At 38.7% G+C, this 20858-nt stretch overlaps 1 protein-coding gene across 1 annotated transcript in view; it reads right to left on the reverse strand.

The window, feature by feature from the left end:
- hs3st4 (heparan sulfate (glucosamine) 3-O-sulfotransferase 4) overlaps positions 1 to 20174 on the reverse strand; it is a 134387-nt gene extending 114213 nt beyond the window's left edge. Inside the window, exon 1 of the mRNA XM_041778216.1 lies at positions 19573 to 20174. Coding sequence (XP_041634150.1) covers positions 19573 to 20174 — 602 coding nt within the window. The remainder of the gene's footprint in view (positions 1 to 19572) is intronic.
- Between the last annotated feature and the right edge of the window lie 684 nt (positions 20175 to 20858).

Consider the following 20858-nt stretch of genomic DNA (forward strand, 5'->3'; position numbering starts at 1 on the left):
CTAATTACTGTGATAGCTCTTTTTCAATTTAAAGATTATACCTCAAATGGTGTAAAATAAAATATTGAACTCAGTGTGACCCTAAGTGGTATATATATATATATATATATATATATATATATATATATATATATATATATATATATATATATATATATATATATATAAATGAAGAATAAACCAGTCTTTAATATCAAACTTTTTTGTGTGATTTAACTCTTTATATGCCCATTTACATGCAACACCCTGATGTTTGTAGTATAAAAAACACAAAGTTTCATATCTTTCATTTGTGACATGCACACCCTTGAAGGGTATTATCACAGCCTTGAATATGTTAACACTGTGGATTTTATGCATTTATTTATGTAAGATTTTAATAAATTCTTACATTTACAGTGTAAAGGCAGACCTGATCATAAATATCAAAAATGTATTATTATTTGTAGGAATTTAACATGCAAAGTGATTTTCCTTAAAGTGGTATATTAAAACCTTGAATATTTTAATAATAATTAGTAACAACTTTGATTTTAATGCAATATCATTTGATTTTTAATGTTTTATTTTTCCATAACAATGACCCTAGAAAACCAGGAGAAAAAAAAGCATATATATGGGAAAATATTTGATATTTGATGACACACTGGAAAAACTGGTTTAACTGGGGCATATTTTGTCATGATCATCCTGGGAAAATACAAAAAAACATGTACAGAGCTTAACATTGACCTGTTGCAGGTTGTAAAATTAAAATTTAAAAACTGAAAAACCATACTCTCCAAAATGTACGCTGTTAGCATTACCTCTTGTTTGGAAAGCATTTTTAGTTTCTCTGACTTATTTTGGAATAAGTAGAACCAGATATGTTGAAACTGAAGTCTTGCCTTGTCTTACCCCCCCAATCAATGACCCTACCTTAAAATTTCCTCCCCTTTTTTTGAGTGTACCATGATTAAAAACACAGACAATTTTTAAACAGTCCCATAATATTTCAGTGAAACTTTACCATAAAGCCAGAAAACGTTATTGAAAATGTCTCCAAGATTCCACCATCCAAGTTCCTGAAGAATTTCAAGCAAATCATTCAAATAACAAAGCAAAACTTCTTTGCAAATTCTAAAGAAAATGGCTAATACTTTTCCCCAAATTCCATGAAAATGGTGGAAAAAATCAGAGCAAATTCCCTGAAATACCAATGAAAATCCCTGCTACGTAAACTCCCAAAAATATCCAAAAAGCAAATCAACCTTACATTTCAAACTGATTACTTAAACCTCAACAATTATCTCAGTGTGCTCCATGTGCATGCAGGGTAAGGAAAAAACAACAACAAATAAAATTAAGCCACAAAATGGCTAATACACCCTCTGAGGGTTAAAGAGTAGTTATTTATTTCATTGTTTACATGTTTGTGTGGATGCCTTCTGCATTATACAAGACAATACAGTATGTCACACAGAGCGGCTCCAGCAGGGGAGAAATGGCTTCATGGTTGAGGGCAGCAAACTCTCTTATTAGAAAGTCACAACACGTCAACTCTCTCTGAAATCTCCTAAGCAAATAAGCCAAATTATCCTGGGTAAACAATCACCTTCTGATAAAACAACTAGCAATTAGCATAATCCCTAAAAGTGTCCTTTTGAATCTCGTTGGTTTAATCCAAGTCTCAGGGGAGTTTGGCAAATGCCAAAGTGAGTGTTAATGATTTTCAACACACCACATATGAAGACGTTCTGTGACTCTTTTCAGCACAGAGTTATGAACTCATGATTTGACTGATCCTTGAATTCCTCTGCAAAGCAGCAGTGGATCCACTTTGGCTGAGTCTCTACAGTATGTAAGAGGAGTGTTGAGCGCAGTTTACACATCTAATACTCGGCTCATACATTGTCTCACACTGTGCTAAAATTATTCTAACGGAATACCCCATGGTGATTTGAGGGAAAGAAAGAGCATGAATAAGTAAACAACATAAAGCGATGAGAAACTTCAAAGGCGATGGGACAATCACAGCAAACAAGATCCTGGAAGCCAATGAATGTGTTTGCCTTTGTTTGTGACAGTGACTCAGGGGTGTAAACAGAGGAATTAGCTCGCACCTCCGGAGTCTCAGCACATCACACAGGCGTAATTGAATTAAGTCTGTCAGGTTGTTGCAGAAGTGGAGATGCTGTGAGGAGCATTAGTGCATTTGACTCCACCTCGAACTTATAAATGGTCCTAACTTTTCCATTTTTAAAAAAGGACTGAAGTGGTGTCTTTGTGTAATGCACTAATTTATGCACTGACCAGGTTTCCTTGATGGAAAAAAGCCATATGCTGCGTATTTCTGCATATATCTCCTGAATAGCAGTCATAAGATAATACCGCCTATACTAGTGGGAATGGCAAACATATTCATTCCCCCCACCCCTCAGCATAACACAGTACAGAGGCACCTATCAGCTCACGGACACACATTTGAAACATACTCCCAGCAGTCCCTGTATCTTGGCTCCATGACCATTCCTGTCAGGGTTTTCCCTTTGACTGAACAAATGCATCAGCTTGTGTCATGAGACCACATCGCTCGCAGCCAATAAGGAGCACGAGCGGGCGCAAGTGCTCCAGGAGATGTGGAAGGAAAATTGGAATCTTGACAAGTATGATTGACATGCGTGTTTGTCCCAAGGTAGTCTTATTTGCAGAGATTTAAAGACGTCTGTAAAGCAGCGTTCGGCACAAACAGAATCATTGTTCCTCCAGACTCCAGGCACATCACGGCAATTCTCTTGCATGCAAATAATCTTTTGGGAGAGATGAATCCCTTTGAGCATAAAATGACTTCAGCTTATACTTTATTTTCGGGACCAAAATAAATAATTTAAAAGCCGGAGCTATGTCTTTCATTTTCAGACAATCTGTCCATGTCGTGGAACAAAAACACAAGTCTAAGTCCTCCCCTCTGCTCTGTCAAAAATGCAGGAGAAGGCTGCTCTGAATTTTATCAGCCTCTTTTGATGGACACAAAAATAAAGTGGATATGAGAGTTGATGGTGAACCATAACCCGAGGCCACTTCATAGCAATGGAAGGGGGGAAAAAATGGTGAATTAAATTCTAACCATAAGTAAAATAGACTTCCACTTGAAAGCATCAGAGTGTAGCTACAGCAGGGCAAGAGAAAGCAATAGATGTGTGTGTGAGAGAGAGGAGGAATGCACATGAATTCTGAACAGGACTGACGGCAGGATGAAATTGGCTATACCCATTAACTGCTCAAGAGGGTTTTTTTTCCCCTCACTCTCTCCATATGCTAAAAGGATAGAGTGGTATTACTACTTCCATAATTCTCATGCTACAATAGAAGTCCCTAAAATAAGATCAAACCAATCTGTAATCCTGGAATGGGATGAAAAGGAAGACGTATTCAGCCAAAACAAAATACCACTGAAAGAAAAAAAAAAAAAGAAGAAGAAACTCCTGAAAGGTGATCCAGCACTTTGCTCTGTATAGTGTTGATCTATCATATTAGCAGAGAATATAAAATCAGAGGAATAGCGCTTTAATGGATCTGTTAATCAGCTGTGGTGAAACAGTTGACGCTGTGTAGCTCGGCTTGTTGAAACTCAGTTGGAATTTATGGATCACAAAAAGGTCATTTTCACCTGAGATTCATCAATATAACACTAGAAAGAGTTAAGGAAATCTGTGATGGTGCTTAGAAAGTAGAGATTACCATTGCAAAACATTCTTCTATTAGTTACAGTGCTTGTAAAAAGTATTCATTGCCTTGGATGCTTTACCCATTTCATTAATTTGGCTTTTTTGACCAAAAAAAAAAAAAAAAAAGCCTTTTTAATGACAAGCCAACTAGTGCCAGTAGTCTCACAATTCGTGAAATAGGGATCACCTGAGTGCAGTGAACATGCCTCAAGTGAATGTAGTATAAAGACACCTGTGTCTGGAAGGTCCAGTCACTGGTTAAACAGTATTCCCGGCTACCGTTACACCATGAATGACAAAAGAACACTCCAAGTAACTCAGAGAAAAGGTTATTGAGAAGTATAAGTCAGGGGATGGATACTAAAACATTTCCAAGACACTGAACATCTCCTGGAGTTCAATTAATTTTGGCCGTCCTCAAAAACTAAGTGACCGTGCAAGAAGGAGACTAGGAAGAGAGGCCATCAAGACACCTATGACTACTCTGAGGGAGTTACAAGCTTCAGCAGCTGAGATGGGAGAGACTCTGCATACCAACAACTGTTGCCTGGGTAGGAGAGAGGCATGTTGAAGAGGATGCACAATAAATCTAGACTAGAGTTCACCAAAGACACATGGGAGACTCCATGATCAAATTCTCTAGTCTGATGAGACCAAAATGATTCTTTTTGGTCATCAGACTAGATGGACCAAAAACCACATCATCACTAACACACCATCCCCATAGTGGTGGCAGCATCATGCTGTGGGGATGCTTCTTAGCAGCTGGCCCTGGAAGGCTTGTAAAGGTAGAGGGTAAAATTAGTCTTATTTAGTCTGTGAGGGAACTACGGCTGGAGGGAATATTTATTTTTCCAGCAAAACAATAACCTGATCCAATAGAGAATTTGTGGCTTGACTTGAAAAGGCTGTTCACACCCAATACCTATGCACACTGGGAGAGCTTGAGCAGTTTTGAAAAGAAGAATGGAATCAAATTGCAGCCTGATGGAGACTTGAAGGAGATGAATATTTATGCAGTCACTTATTTTACATTACATATTTTATTCAATGTACATCACTTTGTAGAAATCTGCTTTCACTTTGACATCAAAAAGTTTTTTTGTACATTTTTTTAATAAAAAGCCAAATTATTCTGATCATGATTGATTTACAAAAGTGTAAAACATCCTCGGGGGTGAATACTTTTTATAGGCACTGTATGCCACACAAAATGTGTTTGCTATTGAAATGTTCACATTAATCCATAGTTGTATCTCTTACCTTATTGGAACACTTTTACCTTTTGAGAAAATGTATAAAGCATTATTGATCCAGGTGATTAGCTTTCACTAGCTAGCTAAACTCAACCCAACAGAACTAACTGGCAGAACAACTCAGCTGTGACATTTAAAAACTCTGAGTGATATGTTGGCTTTATTTTTTTTTCTGATTGAATTAATAATATAAAACAAATAGCTAAGTGAGATATTTAAGATGTTAGTTTCTTTAATACACTTTCAAAATAAAAGCAGGTCTGTATAAATATCCATTCATATAAGACTGACCAAATCCAAAATGAAACGAATGCAGTTTAAAAGTTTGATGGTGGAAGTCCAAATAACAATTGAAAGATGACATTTATTGCAATTAACTATAGAAATTCAGAGATTAATTGCAGTTAAAATCTAAAATAATTTGACAGCATATATATATATATAGCATGACATGACCACACTTGGAAAATATTGAACTGACAAATGAATATACATCATGTAAACCATTACTGACTCATGTAACTTGATACTGTAATTGTGAATGCATCGACTCTTTGACTATCATGGAAGTGCCAACACTTAGCACTATTGCGCTATTACACTCTACATGCAGCTGCATTTGTGAAAGTCACTGAGCGATGCCTTTTTCATGAAGAGGACACCTTACAGAGAAGATGACTTCATTATATCAGTGATTCAACATGTGTGTGCAGCATGCCTACCCTTCATCACATTGATCTGTGTGATACTGTCTGTGAGGAGGAGCTGGAGAAATAGGCTGCCCCTGTCTAGCTGAAGGACATAATGAGTAATTTCCCTATGCTATGCTGCACCTAAAGAGATGCTCCAACAAGAAACAAACATGATTGCTCCTGTGGTAGCTGGAACCTCGGAGCTCCATGATGCTTGGGAGTTTAATCAAGTGGAAAGAGGGTGTGGAATGAGAGACTGTATTGAAGCGGTCCACTCTCTCCACAGCACAGAGGTATGCTGCTAATTAAAAGTTTAATTCCACAACTGCAGCACTGGCATCGGAGCACTCGGAGGTGCGTCCTTGTGAGTCTTGGCGCCGTCTTATCAGGCGTCGGCAGATTTTTGCCACATCGAGGAAGGCGCAGGACAGGGAGCCACTGCAGCAGAAGCAGCGGCAACACACAGGCCCCAGCTGGAAGGGATGGCATCCGGCCCGTCTCCTGGATCTGGCCCACCTTGCTCTTTTTCCCAATCTCCCCACTGAGAGGAGTCGCAGGCTCCCAGTCAGGTGGCATGAGTCAGGGGCTAAGCTGCCCGTGGAGCAGCTGAGAGAGGGAAAGTAGCGCTAAACAAGGGATAAACGCTGGATTTAGACTTTGTGCTGCTGGGCTCGGCAGTGGATCCGTGTCTACATTACACACCTCCTTGCAGCCCTGTCTTACGACCGGAGGTTGAAGGTACACAAAAGCCTGTGTTGTGAGTACATGCTGTTCCTCTAAAGTCCCCGAGCAGCTGAATCAGATGATACGCTGACACTGCCTCCATGAATAGACTTTAATGTTTCACAAAAGAAGGTGTGAATTCTTCAAAAATACAGAGCAAAAGAAAGGATCTGTTTTTGTGATGGGTGAGGAGTGAATGCGGTGACCTTGGCTGAAGTAGAAGTTTTGTAGCTGTGTAGGATCTACTGATTAGAGAACATTACGACCCCAACTAAAAGAGACGTCCTTAGGAACGGCAAGACTTATTTCTGACTTTCTTTTAATAGGCCTAATCTTGAGATGCATCAAAAAAGAGGATTTAAAAAACTCTGCAACAAAAGTGACAGAGTTTTGGAGTAAGCAAGAATCAAAACAGTGTCTGCTGGGACTAATCAGCGCCGAGCTGGAAGCTATCACAGGCTCGTTGCCTCGGCACAGAGACGCAGGCTTGAGAGGATAAGAACACCACTCCAAAGATTTATGGGAACATCCCCTCAGATTTTATTGCAAAGGAGGTTAAAGTGTCATTTTAATAACACAGAAATATTACAGCTTGCAAACTTTGGCAGAACTTTGGTTCCTGTTTGCAGTGAGCTGATTTATCTCCTGAAACAATACCAAGCAAAGGAGAAAAGGCAGCATTTAGCATAGATGCTTTTCAGATTGGTTGTTTCCTCTCAAATTGAACACACATATGCAGATTTTTGTCATTCAGCTTGTAAAGGAAACTTCCTCCAAATAAAGTTGTTACATGCTGTTACTTTTTCTTCTTAAAATATCATTTCAATTTAGTGCTGCCAAGTCCTGACTGTGTGGCTATGAGTTTGATAAATGATGTGTTCACCTCAAAAACAGGTGAGCATGGCAATAAATCCTTTAACACCGGGTCATGCCCACAGAGTCTGCGGTGCGACTCGGTGTTACAGAAGGTGGCAGGTGTGGTGCATTCACTGACGGAGCAAGTTGTTACTCAGAGTAGGTGCTTAGGCTTTCACACTGAGAACCTTTAATGTATTTATTTTTAACCTGACCAAAGTATTGTTAGAGATTATGCTCTCATAAGAGCCAGTAAAGGGTTTATGAGAAATGTACAGCTTTTTGAGTACATGGTGATCAGTGATGGACTGAACATAAGAGTAACTCTATATAAATGGCGGCTGATGGATATTTTACTTTTAAATTAGTAAGGTGTATAGCTGAAGAATTTGTTTGTGTTAGAGGGGCTTATAGTTGTCCCTGTAAAACAACTTAAACTGTGTTTATTATTCATCTTACATACAGGAATGATAACACACACCATGTAAAAAAAATGTAAAGGACGTGTATGGGTGCTTTAATATGGAAGCCCCATGTTTAGCTGCTCTCCCAAGACCTTTACTTATACATCTCCTTATTGATCACCTTATCTTGGAATAACAATTGAAAATCAGATGTGCATAACAAGAAATAATACAAATAAGCCTAGATCTAGAGAAAGCAACAAAATAATGAAGTTCAGCATGTATTTTTGCAAGGCACGGTAGTCATATGCTCAGCCATGATCAGCGTGGCCACCTGATCCCAATTATCGCCTTCCAGCTCCTATAGCCAATCACAGCTCTTTCTCTCATCACATTGGCATATTTAAAATGACTTACTTCTCACTAATCCCCGTATATTAATACTGCTGCTGGCAAAGCTTAACCTCCTCCACCCCAGCCTCCTCCTTTATAACATAACACTTGTTGTACCATCATATTCAGATTTATGCTACTACGGATCAATTGCTTTCAAACTAATTTTATTGTATTCAGTACGTACTGTCATTAATGTTTCTATCCATATGGGGGTTTCTAGCCATGTGCTAAAAGTCAAAGCGCATCTTTAGAGCAGAGCCTTATCCCCTGAGTAAAACTGTGTATCCATTTTGCAATAAAATGGTAAAATGATGACAAGTGTTTCTGACTGAATTGTTGGTCATCAAAGGAAAACAGTAAATGCAAATGTATAATGCATGGGCTTCTATGAGGAAACCTGTATATTCCACATTTAGAAGACGTACTGTACTGCTAAAGACTTCACATGTTAAGTGCAGAAGTGTAGTTTAATCAGTGTAGACAAAGTAATTCAAAGAAAATAAAAGGCAAAATACAGAAAAATATGATTTCTTCTTACAAAGAAGTGTTCCACTTTAGGTTTTTGTCACCAAAGACATCCTGAGTCAATAAATGACAGAAGAAATTATTAAAATAACTTTAAAAATGACACCATGATCGATATCATCTTATTAAGAAAATTTTTGTTATCGATTGAGATGCTTTGAAGAATTCAAGTTAATACTGTTGACTCTGACCAAGCAAAGCAAACCAGAGCATGAGCATACAGGCTGACTATATTGACTGTTTTTATATATTTCCTTTAAATGCTTTTAACAGCTACTATGGGGCACATGTCAGACAGAACTGCATGCTGCAGGGACAAACCTTTTTTCCTTTTCCACAGAAAGTGATAAAACTGACTGTAAAAGACAGCAGGAAGTATTTAAAAAATAAAATAAACTAGTAATTAAGGCTGTCAGCATTCATTTATTTTCAAAATTACATTAATCATATACTTTCACACATTAGTGTCTGATTTCACTTAATAACCTCACAGACAGCTCAGTGGCAAGTCAAACCTCATCTGTACTTTCTGTTATAAAATTTCAACTTTATGCTGTTCCCTTATTAACTGTCAGTCTATACCAAGTTCCTTTTTCTACAGTTAAGTTCATGTTATAATCTTCAATCTACCCAAAGGTCCTTGTTTTTACTGTTGCAATGTCACAATGTCATTTAGCAGCTGCTTTTTTCCAGAGCCATGTGCATCTGGGACATTTAGGACCTCGCCCAACAGCCCACACTGGATAGTCGTAGTGTGGGATTCAAACCCCCAGTCTCCTGTTACAAAGTCTGCAATGTGAACCACTGAGCTGTCCAGCTGCCACTCTATTCTTTCAAAATAAAAGCAGGTTTTTATCCGAACAGCAAGTCGATTACAATTAACACCCTCAATTCAACTCAGATATGCAACTGATGTCTTTACATCTGTAAATATATGGTTAACACCGCCTATAGCACAGGAACCTCCGTAACATAGAAAACTATGTAACCAAGACAACAACTGGACTAATATTGTATGCCAAGAAAAAAGAAGTATAACATTTTGAGAAATAATTCTTTGAAAAGGGCATGTGATTGGTCAAACCCACTAAACTAAGCTAAGCTAAGCTAAGCTAACTCATTGAGACATTTAATTTTTTTCATGTTATCATGCCTTTCAACTTTTTTTTAAAGATTTATTTTGAGCATTTTTGTGGCTTTTTTTATTTGATAGGAGGACAGTGGATAGAGTCAGAAATAGGGACGAGAGCAGGGGAGAAACATGCAATAAAGTGCCTCAGGCCAGATTCAAACCCGGGCCATTTTTTTTTGTGTGTGTGTGTGTGTGGCAGATAGTGTGCATGTGGACAATTATCGGCACTTTATTTTACCAGTAATCAAATTAATAAATACTCTACTTTGTCTCCAGTGTAAGTGGTGTTGTCCCAACTAGCTTTATTTTCACTCTCCTCAGCCTCAGCAAATGTCCTGCATACAAAAGTGTAATTGGCAAATTATCACATAGTAGCCAATCAACACTTAAGCCTGGGTGCTATTGACACAATAAGCATGTGGAATCACTTCCTGTTTTCCTGTTGCTTCCGTGTTGTTCTCTGTGTTTTTCACGCTGATAGAGATGGGGCTAAATTGTTTCTCTTTCTGCTTTTTTTGATCATGACATTCCACTTTTTTTCCACATTTAGTAAATTATGTATGTTATAATAACGGCAAATAGGTTCCAGATGTCAGTTATTGGACTGGTCTAATCTGGCTGTTTCGGCTCTGAAAAAACAGTATCAGTTGACCCCTTAAATATATGACTCGTCATAGCCTGTTAGCTAGTTAGCAGATTGTTTGCTAAGCTAGCACACCGCCATGATCCCTCCCAAATCCACCACAAAGGTTAAACTTTTTTAATGTTCTCAGGGCACATTCCTGACAAAAAGAGCATGGAGGGATGGAATTTCACAGGTATGTCAGATATCACAGTTTTGCATAGACTCTCCTCCATAACCATGAATGCAGAAGTGTTCCTGAATGAGACAAAAATAGTTTAATTTCAAAACAGTGAACTTTAAAATCTAATGACAATGGAGATTACTTGAAATTAACAGCATAATAAGGAGATTAGCCATGATGAGATTTTTTTATTGTTTCACAGCCTCAATAATAAAACTACTAACACATGTACTGGACAAAATCAGCAATGATATATGGTTTAAAATATATCCACCAGGGGGCGCCAAATATGACTCAAACCCTACGTTCCTTACAGGTGCTTTAAACCTGAATCTACAGCCGTATTTCACTCGTTTCATTATTTTATTGTTCTTTTATCATAAAACAGCATTGGGAAGCTTTCTACCAGTGGGTACATGAAGGAGACTTTCTTCCATGTTGGATTGTTTTCAGGAAGAGGATTTCTGAAGTAAGTACTGTTTGTAATGATACACACTTAGACACACACTCGCAGGCAGAACAAGAACTCAAAGGCAGTGTTCCTGCAAATTTAAAGATCAGTGTTTCACAGCCACATTGATTTTTGATGAATTTCACATTGAATTCATTTCAGATCTGTGCTTCTGCGCTTCTTTGTTGATGTAGCTGTGTCTCTGACTCTTGTATGGATTTTTTTTCACCAGTATCTGTTCAACTTTGCACCCCTGGCACAGACACACACAAGCTGATTGTGCTGAAGCAAAATATCAGAATACAAACACATCAATTTTTCATTATTTTGGATTCTTTCTCATGGGACAGAGAGGCATTTTAGGATACATTCAAGCCTTAACAATGAAAAATCCCTAAGTTGCATTTTTGTGACAAAATTTCATTATTCCAGGGCATATTTCTCAAACCATTAGCTCCTCATCGGTTTCTTTCAGTATGGAGAAAGCTATTCTTCCTTCCTGCAAAGGACTGATAGAACTGCTCCCACTCTGCTGACTGTCCGGTTCACACATCAATGCAGAGCACAGATCCATTGAGTCTCACTAGATGAGAAAACTCACGCCTCCCGCTGTATTATTTGATCCAGTCACACGTGCTTTTCAAGTGGAATTAATCTAAAAACGAACAATCTGACACTATTCACAATGGTGTTTTAGCAGCATGGTGGGCTGATACTGCCACTTTTAGTCTGCAGAAATGACTCAGATGTTAAAATGCTTTGAAAAATTGAATTTTCACATTCTGTAATGTAAAAATAAATCACTTAAAAACAGAAAAAAACAAATCTTTAAACAGCAAGCATATTGTTTTTTGATGTTTATGTTCTTGTCATTTTGAAAGCTTCTTTTTGTCTATTTTGTCTGGATGTGCCTTAAACTGTAAATTAGTTGCTTTTATTAGTTGTTTTGTACCAGGAACACTTAGTATCAACCAAATTTACCTTCATAGGTATTAATACGGATACCTTAAACCTTTGTCCTTGTTTGGAACAGCAGTTTAGGGTAATCTGTTCATGGTTGTTGGCAGTTTTCCCACCCAAACACTGTCTTTAAAACTGATCTAAACACTTTTTGTTTGGCATTTTACAAAATTGCAATAACGGAGCAGAAAGCCTCCCTAATAAGCCCTAATTAGGCCGCTCCCTGAAAGAAATCTTCATGTACAACTGATAATCAATAATATCCTTCAGCACAATTTATGAGGCATATTATTATTCCCTAAATTTTGGCACAGAGCTCAAGTAACATTTGCTGTTTTGGTCATAATGCATCAAACGCTTTCTATCCCTGGATGGGCGTTAGCACCAGGCTGAGGCACGCTCAGGAGAACCCATAAGTTAAACCCTGGCGGCGGTGGCTCATCCTCTTTACTCAGAAAATAGAGACAACATTAGAAGCACCAATTGGCTGTTCAAAGTCCTCTGTGTACGCTAATGATGGCACTACATTGCTAATTGCTTGTTCAAGGAAGCCCAAAACACACTGCAGGAACTGTCCAAGAGCGCTAAAAAATGGGGAAGCAGCACCAATCACCAATCTGGGCCCGTCTTCTCAGGCTCAGAGCAGACGCTCAATAAACTTTGGATCCTGATGTGAATTTTAGATGCGTGCTGGATTTGTGCAGCACTTTTAATGGATATGAACTCTGTTTTTTTTTTAAAAAAAAAACAAGTACACAGAGCTCTCAAATATATATATATATATATATATATATATATATATATATATAAAACACTCTGGAAGCGTCTGTGTTATTTACACCCAAAATAAAAAGAAAACTGGTGAGTGTTACCACCTTCATCATTTCTTTCTCATTTGCTTAATGCTGTTGGAGGTGGTGTCAACAGAATTACAAATAAAACACAAAATTCAACATTTCAATGTTTTAAGCACAATGACATGCAAGTATAGACATGCAGAAGTAGTGCTTAAGTTGGTAATTATGTGCTAAAGCAGATTCACACTGGTAACTGATAAATTATTTGTACCTGTATGCTTTCCTTAGTGAATGCCATGTTCACATGGTACGTAAGTATCAATACCATCACTGATATTATTTCTGCTATGAAATGGATTGTTGTAACACCAGCATCACCAGTTGTAATGCATGCATCATAATGTACATATGAGCCATAACCGATGCTACCGATATCTTAAACAAGTGGTTCCCAAAGTGGGGATCAGGACCCGCAGGGGGTCATCAGACACTGAGGTGGAGTCATGGGAAGCTTTCCAAAAACAAAGAGAAAATTACAGTTATTTAAAGTGGTGTATTTTATCCATAATTGCAAAAATATTGCTAAAATGTCTTCAATTGTATTTAAAACAGGGTTGATGTGTAAAAAGATACCCTAAAATTACAACAATAATGTTGTACAATGAAACCACCCCCAAGGATGGTGGGGATCCCTGGACTGTTATTTTGGGGGTCACAGGCTGGAAAGTTTGGGAGCCCCTTGCCCCCTTTAGACCAAGTTTTGGATAACTTTGACCTGTATGAATAAGAACCTACACAGATACCAGACACAATGATGGGATGGATAAATAAAAATAAGGTTACAGAGTGATATGAGCCAGACAAGAACTTAAAGAGAGTCCCATCATCAGCTGTTTTGCTCTCACACTTTAGAGCAGACATGAATCAAACCAAACATTACCAGCTTGTATCAGTATATTGAACATAAAGCACAGCAGTCACTTAAAATGTGTGTTATCTTCTGTCCAAGGTTGATGTCAGTAATAACATCCAGATAAAGCGAGAGAGCATGCATTGGAGAATGTCTCTGCCGGCTTTTCTGTGGCTGGAACCAATCAACTCAGTTTATTCTAGCCCAGCGCTGCATGACTCATAGTACAGAAGTTTACACCTGTGGTTCTCAGCTCATGGGTCAAAGAGCTGTTTTCAGTGGAAATAAATGATGCCTAGGCCCATTTCTAGAGGCAGGCTATTCAGCTGGAGGCCATAGGACTGTGTCAGGCTCCTGAGGTCATTTTAGTGCCCTTTTAAGAAGAGTACTTATGCTTAAAGATGATCCACATTAGTTTTAACAAAAAAGTGCAAGTTTTATTCTATTTTCATTAACATCTGTTACATTTATATCCTATTTTGTTTGCTCACCCTTCAGTAATCCTTGTTTACATCTCCTCTCAAACCTGCCTGACAATTCACTGCTTCCACTCCAGCACCTTAATGCACAAATTCCAGCACCTGTAGACATGTTCTTGGCCAGGAAGCCAGACAAAATGTGTCTCCTACTTAAAATAACAGCAACAAAAGACTAAGAGAACAGGCAGTTGTACAGGGAATGGATAGAGCAGTATGTGTTTTTATCTGTTTGTGTAAGGCCCATTGGCATAGTGGTGTGCAAGGAATACAACTTAAGAAAACATTTTAAGACAACTTTCCAATTTTAACACCACTTGGCTCTGCTTTTAGCTGTGAGAAGATTTTGGGGCTTAAGGCACCCTTTTCTATAGGATTACATCAGCATCCCTACTAATGGCATGATAAAAGGTATAAAATTATCATACTAACTGTATGTCATGTAAAATTTTTCAGGCCCTTCATTTGGGAGCTGGCCCTCATTATAAACTGATTTAATAGTCCTGTTCTTGGCAGCCAAGTTTCCATATATTTTATGGCTTTTGGAAATATTCTTAATAAAGCTGATTTCCCCAAGACTTTATTTTAATTTCTTAAGATCTTAAAAACACCAAATATCTACATTACCACAGCAAAACAGAGTGATATAACATGTTTGCATGCATGTCCTCTTTTAGTTCTTTCCAGTCTCTTTGTTCAGTAATATGTTTGGTTCCATCTAGGGTTAAACTGCAACTTTTTTCATGTAATGAATGTTAATGGTTGAGAAATATCAGAAATTTGGGTCTGGATTTCACTTTAAGAAGGTGGTTGTGGGTCCTATGGCTAGTTGAGAACCACTGGTTTCAACCCTCTGAGCTATTTTTTTGTACATTTTCTCTTGCCTGGCCTTAATGTCTTAAGTCTGTAAAACTTAAACCTTGGGGTGCCAGTCAAGCTACATCCCTTTTTCAGGACAACCTGGGCTTTAAGAATATTTGTGTTATGCTAATGTCACTTGATTTTTTTTTTTAAGTTATGGGACTATACAGACAAAAGTAAAGACAAAACTGAAATTAAAGCGCAAAGATTTTTATGTGACACAGTAAACAATAATGACTAATACTTTTTTGCTCACACTTGTTCTCCTATCCCTTGGGGACCAAAAAGTGAAAAAAAAATCATTCTGGGACAAAAAGTTTTTAATATATTTACCTTTTAACAAAGAAAAAAGACCTCACACTTTTTAATATTGGTCAATTATAAGCCATTATTCAAAGCAGTTCCTGTTTGCAGAGACACAGAGGGCCACGTCACAGGCTCTCTGTCTCTTTTTGTCTCCATTATGACTCATTCAGGCCTGTCTCCTCCAGTTTTTAAGTACATATATATATATATATATATATCAGTTTTCATTTTGACAGCTTTTGAAAATTTTAGTCTTATTCTTTGTCATAAGATTAGATATCTTTTTAGAAATAGTTTTTAGAAATAGTTTTGGTCGACAAAATTAACACTGATACACATGCATTGTTTGCATGACATGACGAGGAAGAGCCTGCCCTCGATGTCACAGCCCATGTGACATCCATTTTGGAAAAACAATATGGTGACTAATGCCAAGCTAGCAGCAGACATGATTGAAAATGCATTAAAAATGGATAAAAAAAAAGATGTTCAATATCAGAGTTTCTGGGTGGATTTAATCATGAAAGACCTTGCTTGCTAATAAAGCTACCGTAAAAGCTACAAAGACGTGGATGTCATCATTAGAATGGAAAAACAGAGGGCTTCCAGATAGAAAAAATGTAAGTGGCTCATGGTTCAAAAGTTATGTAACTTTTTACAAGCTATGTCTCTTATTGTCGTATAAAACAACACCGGTCTCAGAGGGTTAATAAAGTCAGAGAAGCAGCTGTAAACAATTTAGCTCCGTACACTCACTAGAATCTTTGCTAAAGCAAATCAATGACAAGCATGATATTTCTGGTATGTCTTTGGCAACAAAAATCCACAGTTGTTAACATGTTCTAGTGTTTTTCTCATTAACAGCTACATCAGGAAATGTGGAGCTGTCAGTAGCAGCTTGACAAACCGCAGCAGGAAAGAATTGACCATTAACACTACAAGTGCAGTCACTGACAACTATTTTCTGTGATCTTACACTGAAGTGAGTGTGCCATCACAGGCTTGTTTGAGGGAGAGCAGGTGTCAAAGCACCTTAACATGCATTTAATTGTGCTATCCCTTTTAATTTTTTAACACTGCGGTGTAATACCATTACTGCAAGGAGCAAGCACCTGTGATGTCAATTTTAGACAATATTTTCAACTCTAGCTGAAAGCTTGTACCTATGTTCTTAAAAAGCATAGAGCAATGACCCTTTAATTCTCATCTACATGCATAAAACTGCAGGGCTGTGTGCACTCTGCAGACTCAGAGGCCATACAGGAGTGTAAAGAGGTGGAGAAAGGATTCGGGAATGTCACTGCTGGAAACGGAGTATCAAAAATACAGAAGTAGCTCTAAAGTCAGCATACATCTGCTTGATATAATCTCAAACATGCTGGTTTAATCATAAGTAGAATAAAAAACACTTAAGATTTGATGATTTCACTCACACAGACAGCTTTGTATTCAGAAACAGCACTCATCTAGCACTATCTTAACGGAATATAGCCTATATTATTTCAGAAATAGTACCATCCCTCTAAATAATGGTTGCTGATCAGGCTAAATGTCACTTATTTATAACATATTAAGATTTTTTTTTTTTTAGTTTGCTTATTTGTGATTAAATCACATTCATTTTGGACTTGCTTCATGGCGGTCTTTCATCTTACAACCATTCAAATTAATTTCCTCAAATATCTCGATACTAGACTCTTGGTTGATTACAAAAATTCCTCAGTATTGTTTCTTTCCAACCTTACATATTCTGAACTTGCAAATCTCTGCTTTTATTCACTTCAGCAGCAGCCTTCCGGTTGTTTCACCTCCAAACACAGTCAGTGTTAGAGAGGAGTGGGCGTTTGCTGCTGCTGCCTACAAAAAAGAACACGTACATAACCTGTTTTCTGCTGCTGTCACTGCTGTTTGACCATGTCAGACAGGGTAATGATAACATCCTTGGAAGAAGCGGGTTCTTTATGATACTTTGGCTCAGCTTTACAGAAGTGAAAGGGGAAAAGAAAGAATTGACTGTAAAGCTTTTGGACAGAGAAAAGCGGTATTTTACAGCAGGAGGAGCTGGAAAAAAAACATTCCAAGACTAATTCTGTATTTAAAGATTTGACTGTGGACTAACCCTGCTACCCATGACCTTCAGTGAACCACAGAGCTCTGCAGAGGCAAAGGCTCCAGGCTAGCCTGAATGACTCCACACTGCGTATATCTATATTTCACTTCATGGCAGGGCTTTAATTCACAGCAAAAAACTCAACAGAAGTTCCCTTCATCTTGGTTTCTTTCCTCTAGAGAGTCACACAAACTAGCAGAAAAGAAATCCCCTCAAAACAAAAATAAACAATCTGTTTGTTTCTGAAGACAACCAATGTTAAGGATGACTTGTAGAGGACAAAATAAATAAGCAAATATGCATTTCATTGGATTTACAGAGCTCGGAACACCTGCATTTTTCCTACATGTAAGAGCTTATGCAATGCCTTTGGGATACGCCGTCTATCACATCCATCACAATGTGGAGCAGGTGTTTACCAAGACAGGCCCCAAATTTATGAATCACACTTTTATGAGACAACGGCATGATCCCATTCAACTCCACCAATGTCCAATAGCTGCAAACATCTGTAACTGATCATAATTTCACTTCCATTAAGTGCACATTAGCCTGAGCGGGAGAGAGACGCAGTATAATGCATCATTTAGAAAGAAAGGAACAAACAAACGTGGCATGAATGAATTTTTACACAAGTGCCTGCTCTCAAATCATGATTATTACAATTAACTTTACATGGGCCTGCATGTTTCTCTCTGTCCTGTATGCATCACTAGGACAGTTATAAAAATGAAGGCCCCATCAGGGATTTGCTCGACTCAGGGGCCCCTGAAACCCACGAGCACACTTATTATTATTTATGTAAGCATGTCATCCTCCTGTCTAATGAGCCTTTCACCAACAGCGTAATGAAACAGCTTGCATTAACACAAGCTAAATGAACAGCCGAGAGCTCATGTCTATGCAGCAAAGATGAAAGCAGATGCTCCCAAAAAAAACCCAAACACTGGGCGTGACAGAGCCCCGGATCCATGGAGGAAACAGAAGGGACTTTGAGTCAGCGGCGCTCTCATCATCAGCTCATTGACTTCTTAAAAAAATAAATAATTTCCCAGAGTCAAACATCATTATGTGAGAACAACGCTTAACACAGTCATGACCAACTGACCATGAATGAACCCTCAGATTGATTTTTTTCCTCCCCTCTTTTTCCCATAAACACAGCTGTAATAAACAGGGAGCAGTCAGGCTGGCAAAGTGAGAGTCACCATCACACACATGGATGGCGGTGTAAACAACGGAGACAGACAGCTCTGTTTTATGTGCAGTAATTTATAATGCAAGTATAGATGGTGTTTTGGTAATTGCTGCTGAATTCTGAAGGATACTGAAAGACAAAAACAAGGCACAAACCTACAAATAATATGAAGAATATATTTTTTATGCAGTTCAACAGGTATCATATAAAATGAACATGCAGATGAGTGTAGAGGAAAGTCAAATCAAGCCATAATCAACCAAAAAAGTTGCTACAATATTTTCTTTATAGCATCATTGCTTTATTATTACATTTATGAGCATAAATTTGGTTATGAATCACTTTTGCCTGCACATAGCTTTATCAGACATGTCATATAAAGTGTGATTTTAAACCAGACACATAAACACCCCTCCAAGTGTCTTTTTTCTGCTTTTATAATGTGTGCAAACTGTTTTTAAAGTAGTCATGTGAGCTGGTTCTGTGGCAGAAAGGTCTGCTGTAGTCAGTGTATGTTTTTGTTTATTATTTATGTTAAAATGTGCTCAATATAGGCTTGTGTGCAGATTTCAACTCCAACTTTTTTGCATTATACAGTTTATAAATGACTGGTATTGTGTCTGGCAAATCATGGCAGGCTCTGAAAGTGAAACTGAGTCATATCTGGATATTAAGCAGCACTTTTTAACCCCTATGAGTTTTAGATCGTTGGATACATTATCCCATATTTCCCAAGCTGTCTGTCTTTCTGCCAAGAAAATCAATGAAGGCGACTGGGAATGGTTCTTTATGGATTTTGAAGTCGAAACTGACCAAAAAGTTTGCACTGCCGTGCAAAACTTTTTCTAGAATTTTGTTTTATTTTGAAGGATTATATTCCAAAAGCGATTTCAAGATGCAAGTTGGAAGAAAGTTTCATGTGGATTCACTTAAAATAAAATGATACGATTTATAGATGGCAAAGAGTGAGAAAATATAAGAAATTTGAGGTACAGCTGATAACTCACCGGTACCAGTCCAGCCCCTTCTCGTAGTTCCTGTCAAAGAAATGGGGCTCGTTCCCCACGGCTCTGACGTCGGGGTGCACCCTGAGAGCCTCCAGCAGGGCTCGTGTCCCCCCTTTCTTCACCCCGATGATGATGGCTTGGGGAAGTTTCTTAACTCCGTAATCCATGGTGCAGTTCACCCTGAGTTCGCTGTCCGTGGTGCTGAATTCCTGGTGCTCCCTCTCCTGCGCGCTGGTGTGATAAATCGCCGCCGCCGCAGATTTGGTCGGAGACGCCTGAGTCCTAATCCACTCCACGGTCCTCTGCTCGGCTTCAGCATGCTCCCTCGCTCCGGTCACCGCCGTGGTCCCCTCGGCTTCGGTGAACTCGGTAAAGCCCTGGGAAGCGGAGTAAAGTTTCTCCCTCAATGTCACAAAAGTTGTCTCCTCCGTCACCAGCCTCCCCTGATACGCGTAGTTCTCTTGCAGGGGGAACTGCAGCGAGTTGTAGCAGCTCATCAAGCTGTAGAACAAGTAGGTGACAGAGAGGGAGAGGGTGAACATGAATAAGATTTTCCGGGGCACTTTAGACGTAAAAACCGAAGTGCTGGACCAAAATGCCATCTCTGATAGCAGTGATCCCCTCAAAGAAGTGGCCAGACATGTTTCCACCCCGAGTCTTGCATGGACAAAAAATCAACAGCAATAATCAGTCACTATCAGCGCCGCTCCAGCTTAAAAAAAAAGCCTGAAGCTGGACCGAACCAAGCTACTCCAAGCTGAATCGCATATTTATAAGGATAGCCAGGGCGATAGATCGTTAAAATTCCGGAAGAATTTCGCGTCCCCTTTTCTTCGGTATCGATTTCTTATTCCAAAGGCTGACAGACAATGTCACAATTTATTGGACTGAACTTGCAGATTTGAGAGGCTGGAGGTCTGGCGTCCTTCCAAATGAGCAGCCTGGCTTGAACTGGACTGAGAGTGGTGAAGAAGGAAACCCTGGCATTTTTAAAAAGAAATAAAGAAGAAGAAAACGAAGAGCAGAGTGTTTAAAGTGGGCTTCCTCTCGTGTAGTCCAGTGTGCGAAACAAGAGTGGATTCACATCCATCCGGTCAGCCCTACAGATCCATTGAGTCCCAACAATCCTTTACGCTCTCCCTCGTTCTTTGTGGACTTTGCGTAGAAAGTGGCCAACCTTTTTTTTTTTTTTTTCTCTCTTTTGCGCAAAAACACATCCACACTCCCCTCTGCAGCTCGCCGTGCTCGCGCTCTTCTCACATTCCTCGGCTCCTATGATGTGCGCA

Source organism: Cheilinus undulatus, linkage group 21 (assembly GCF_018320785.1).
Source record: "Cheilinus undulatus linkage group 21, ASM1832078v1, whole genome shotgun sequence".
NCBI lineage: Eukaryota > Metazoa > Chordata > Actinopteri > Labriformes > Labridae > Cheilinus > Cheilinus undulatus.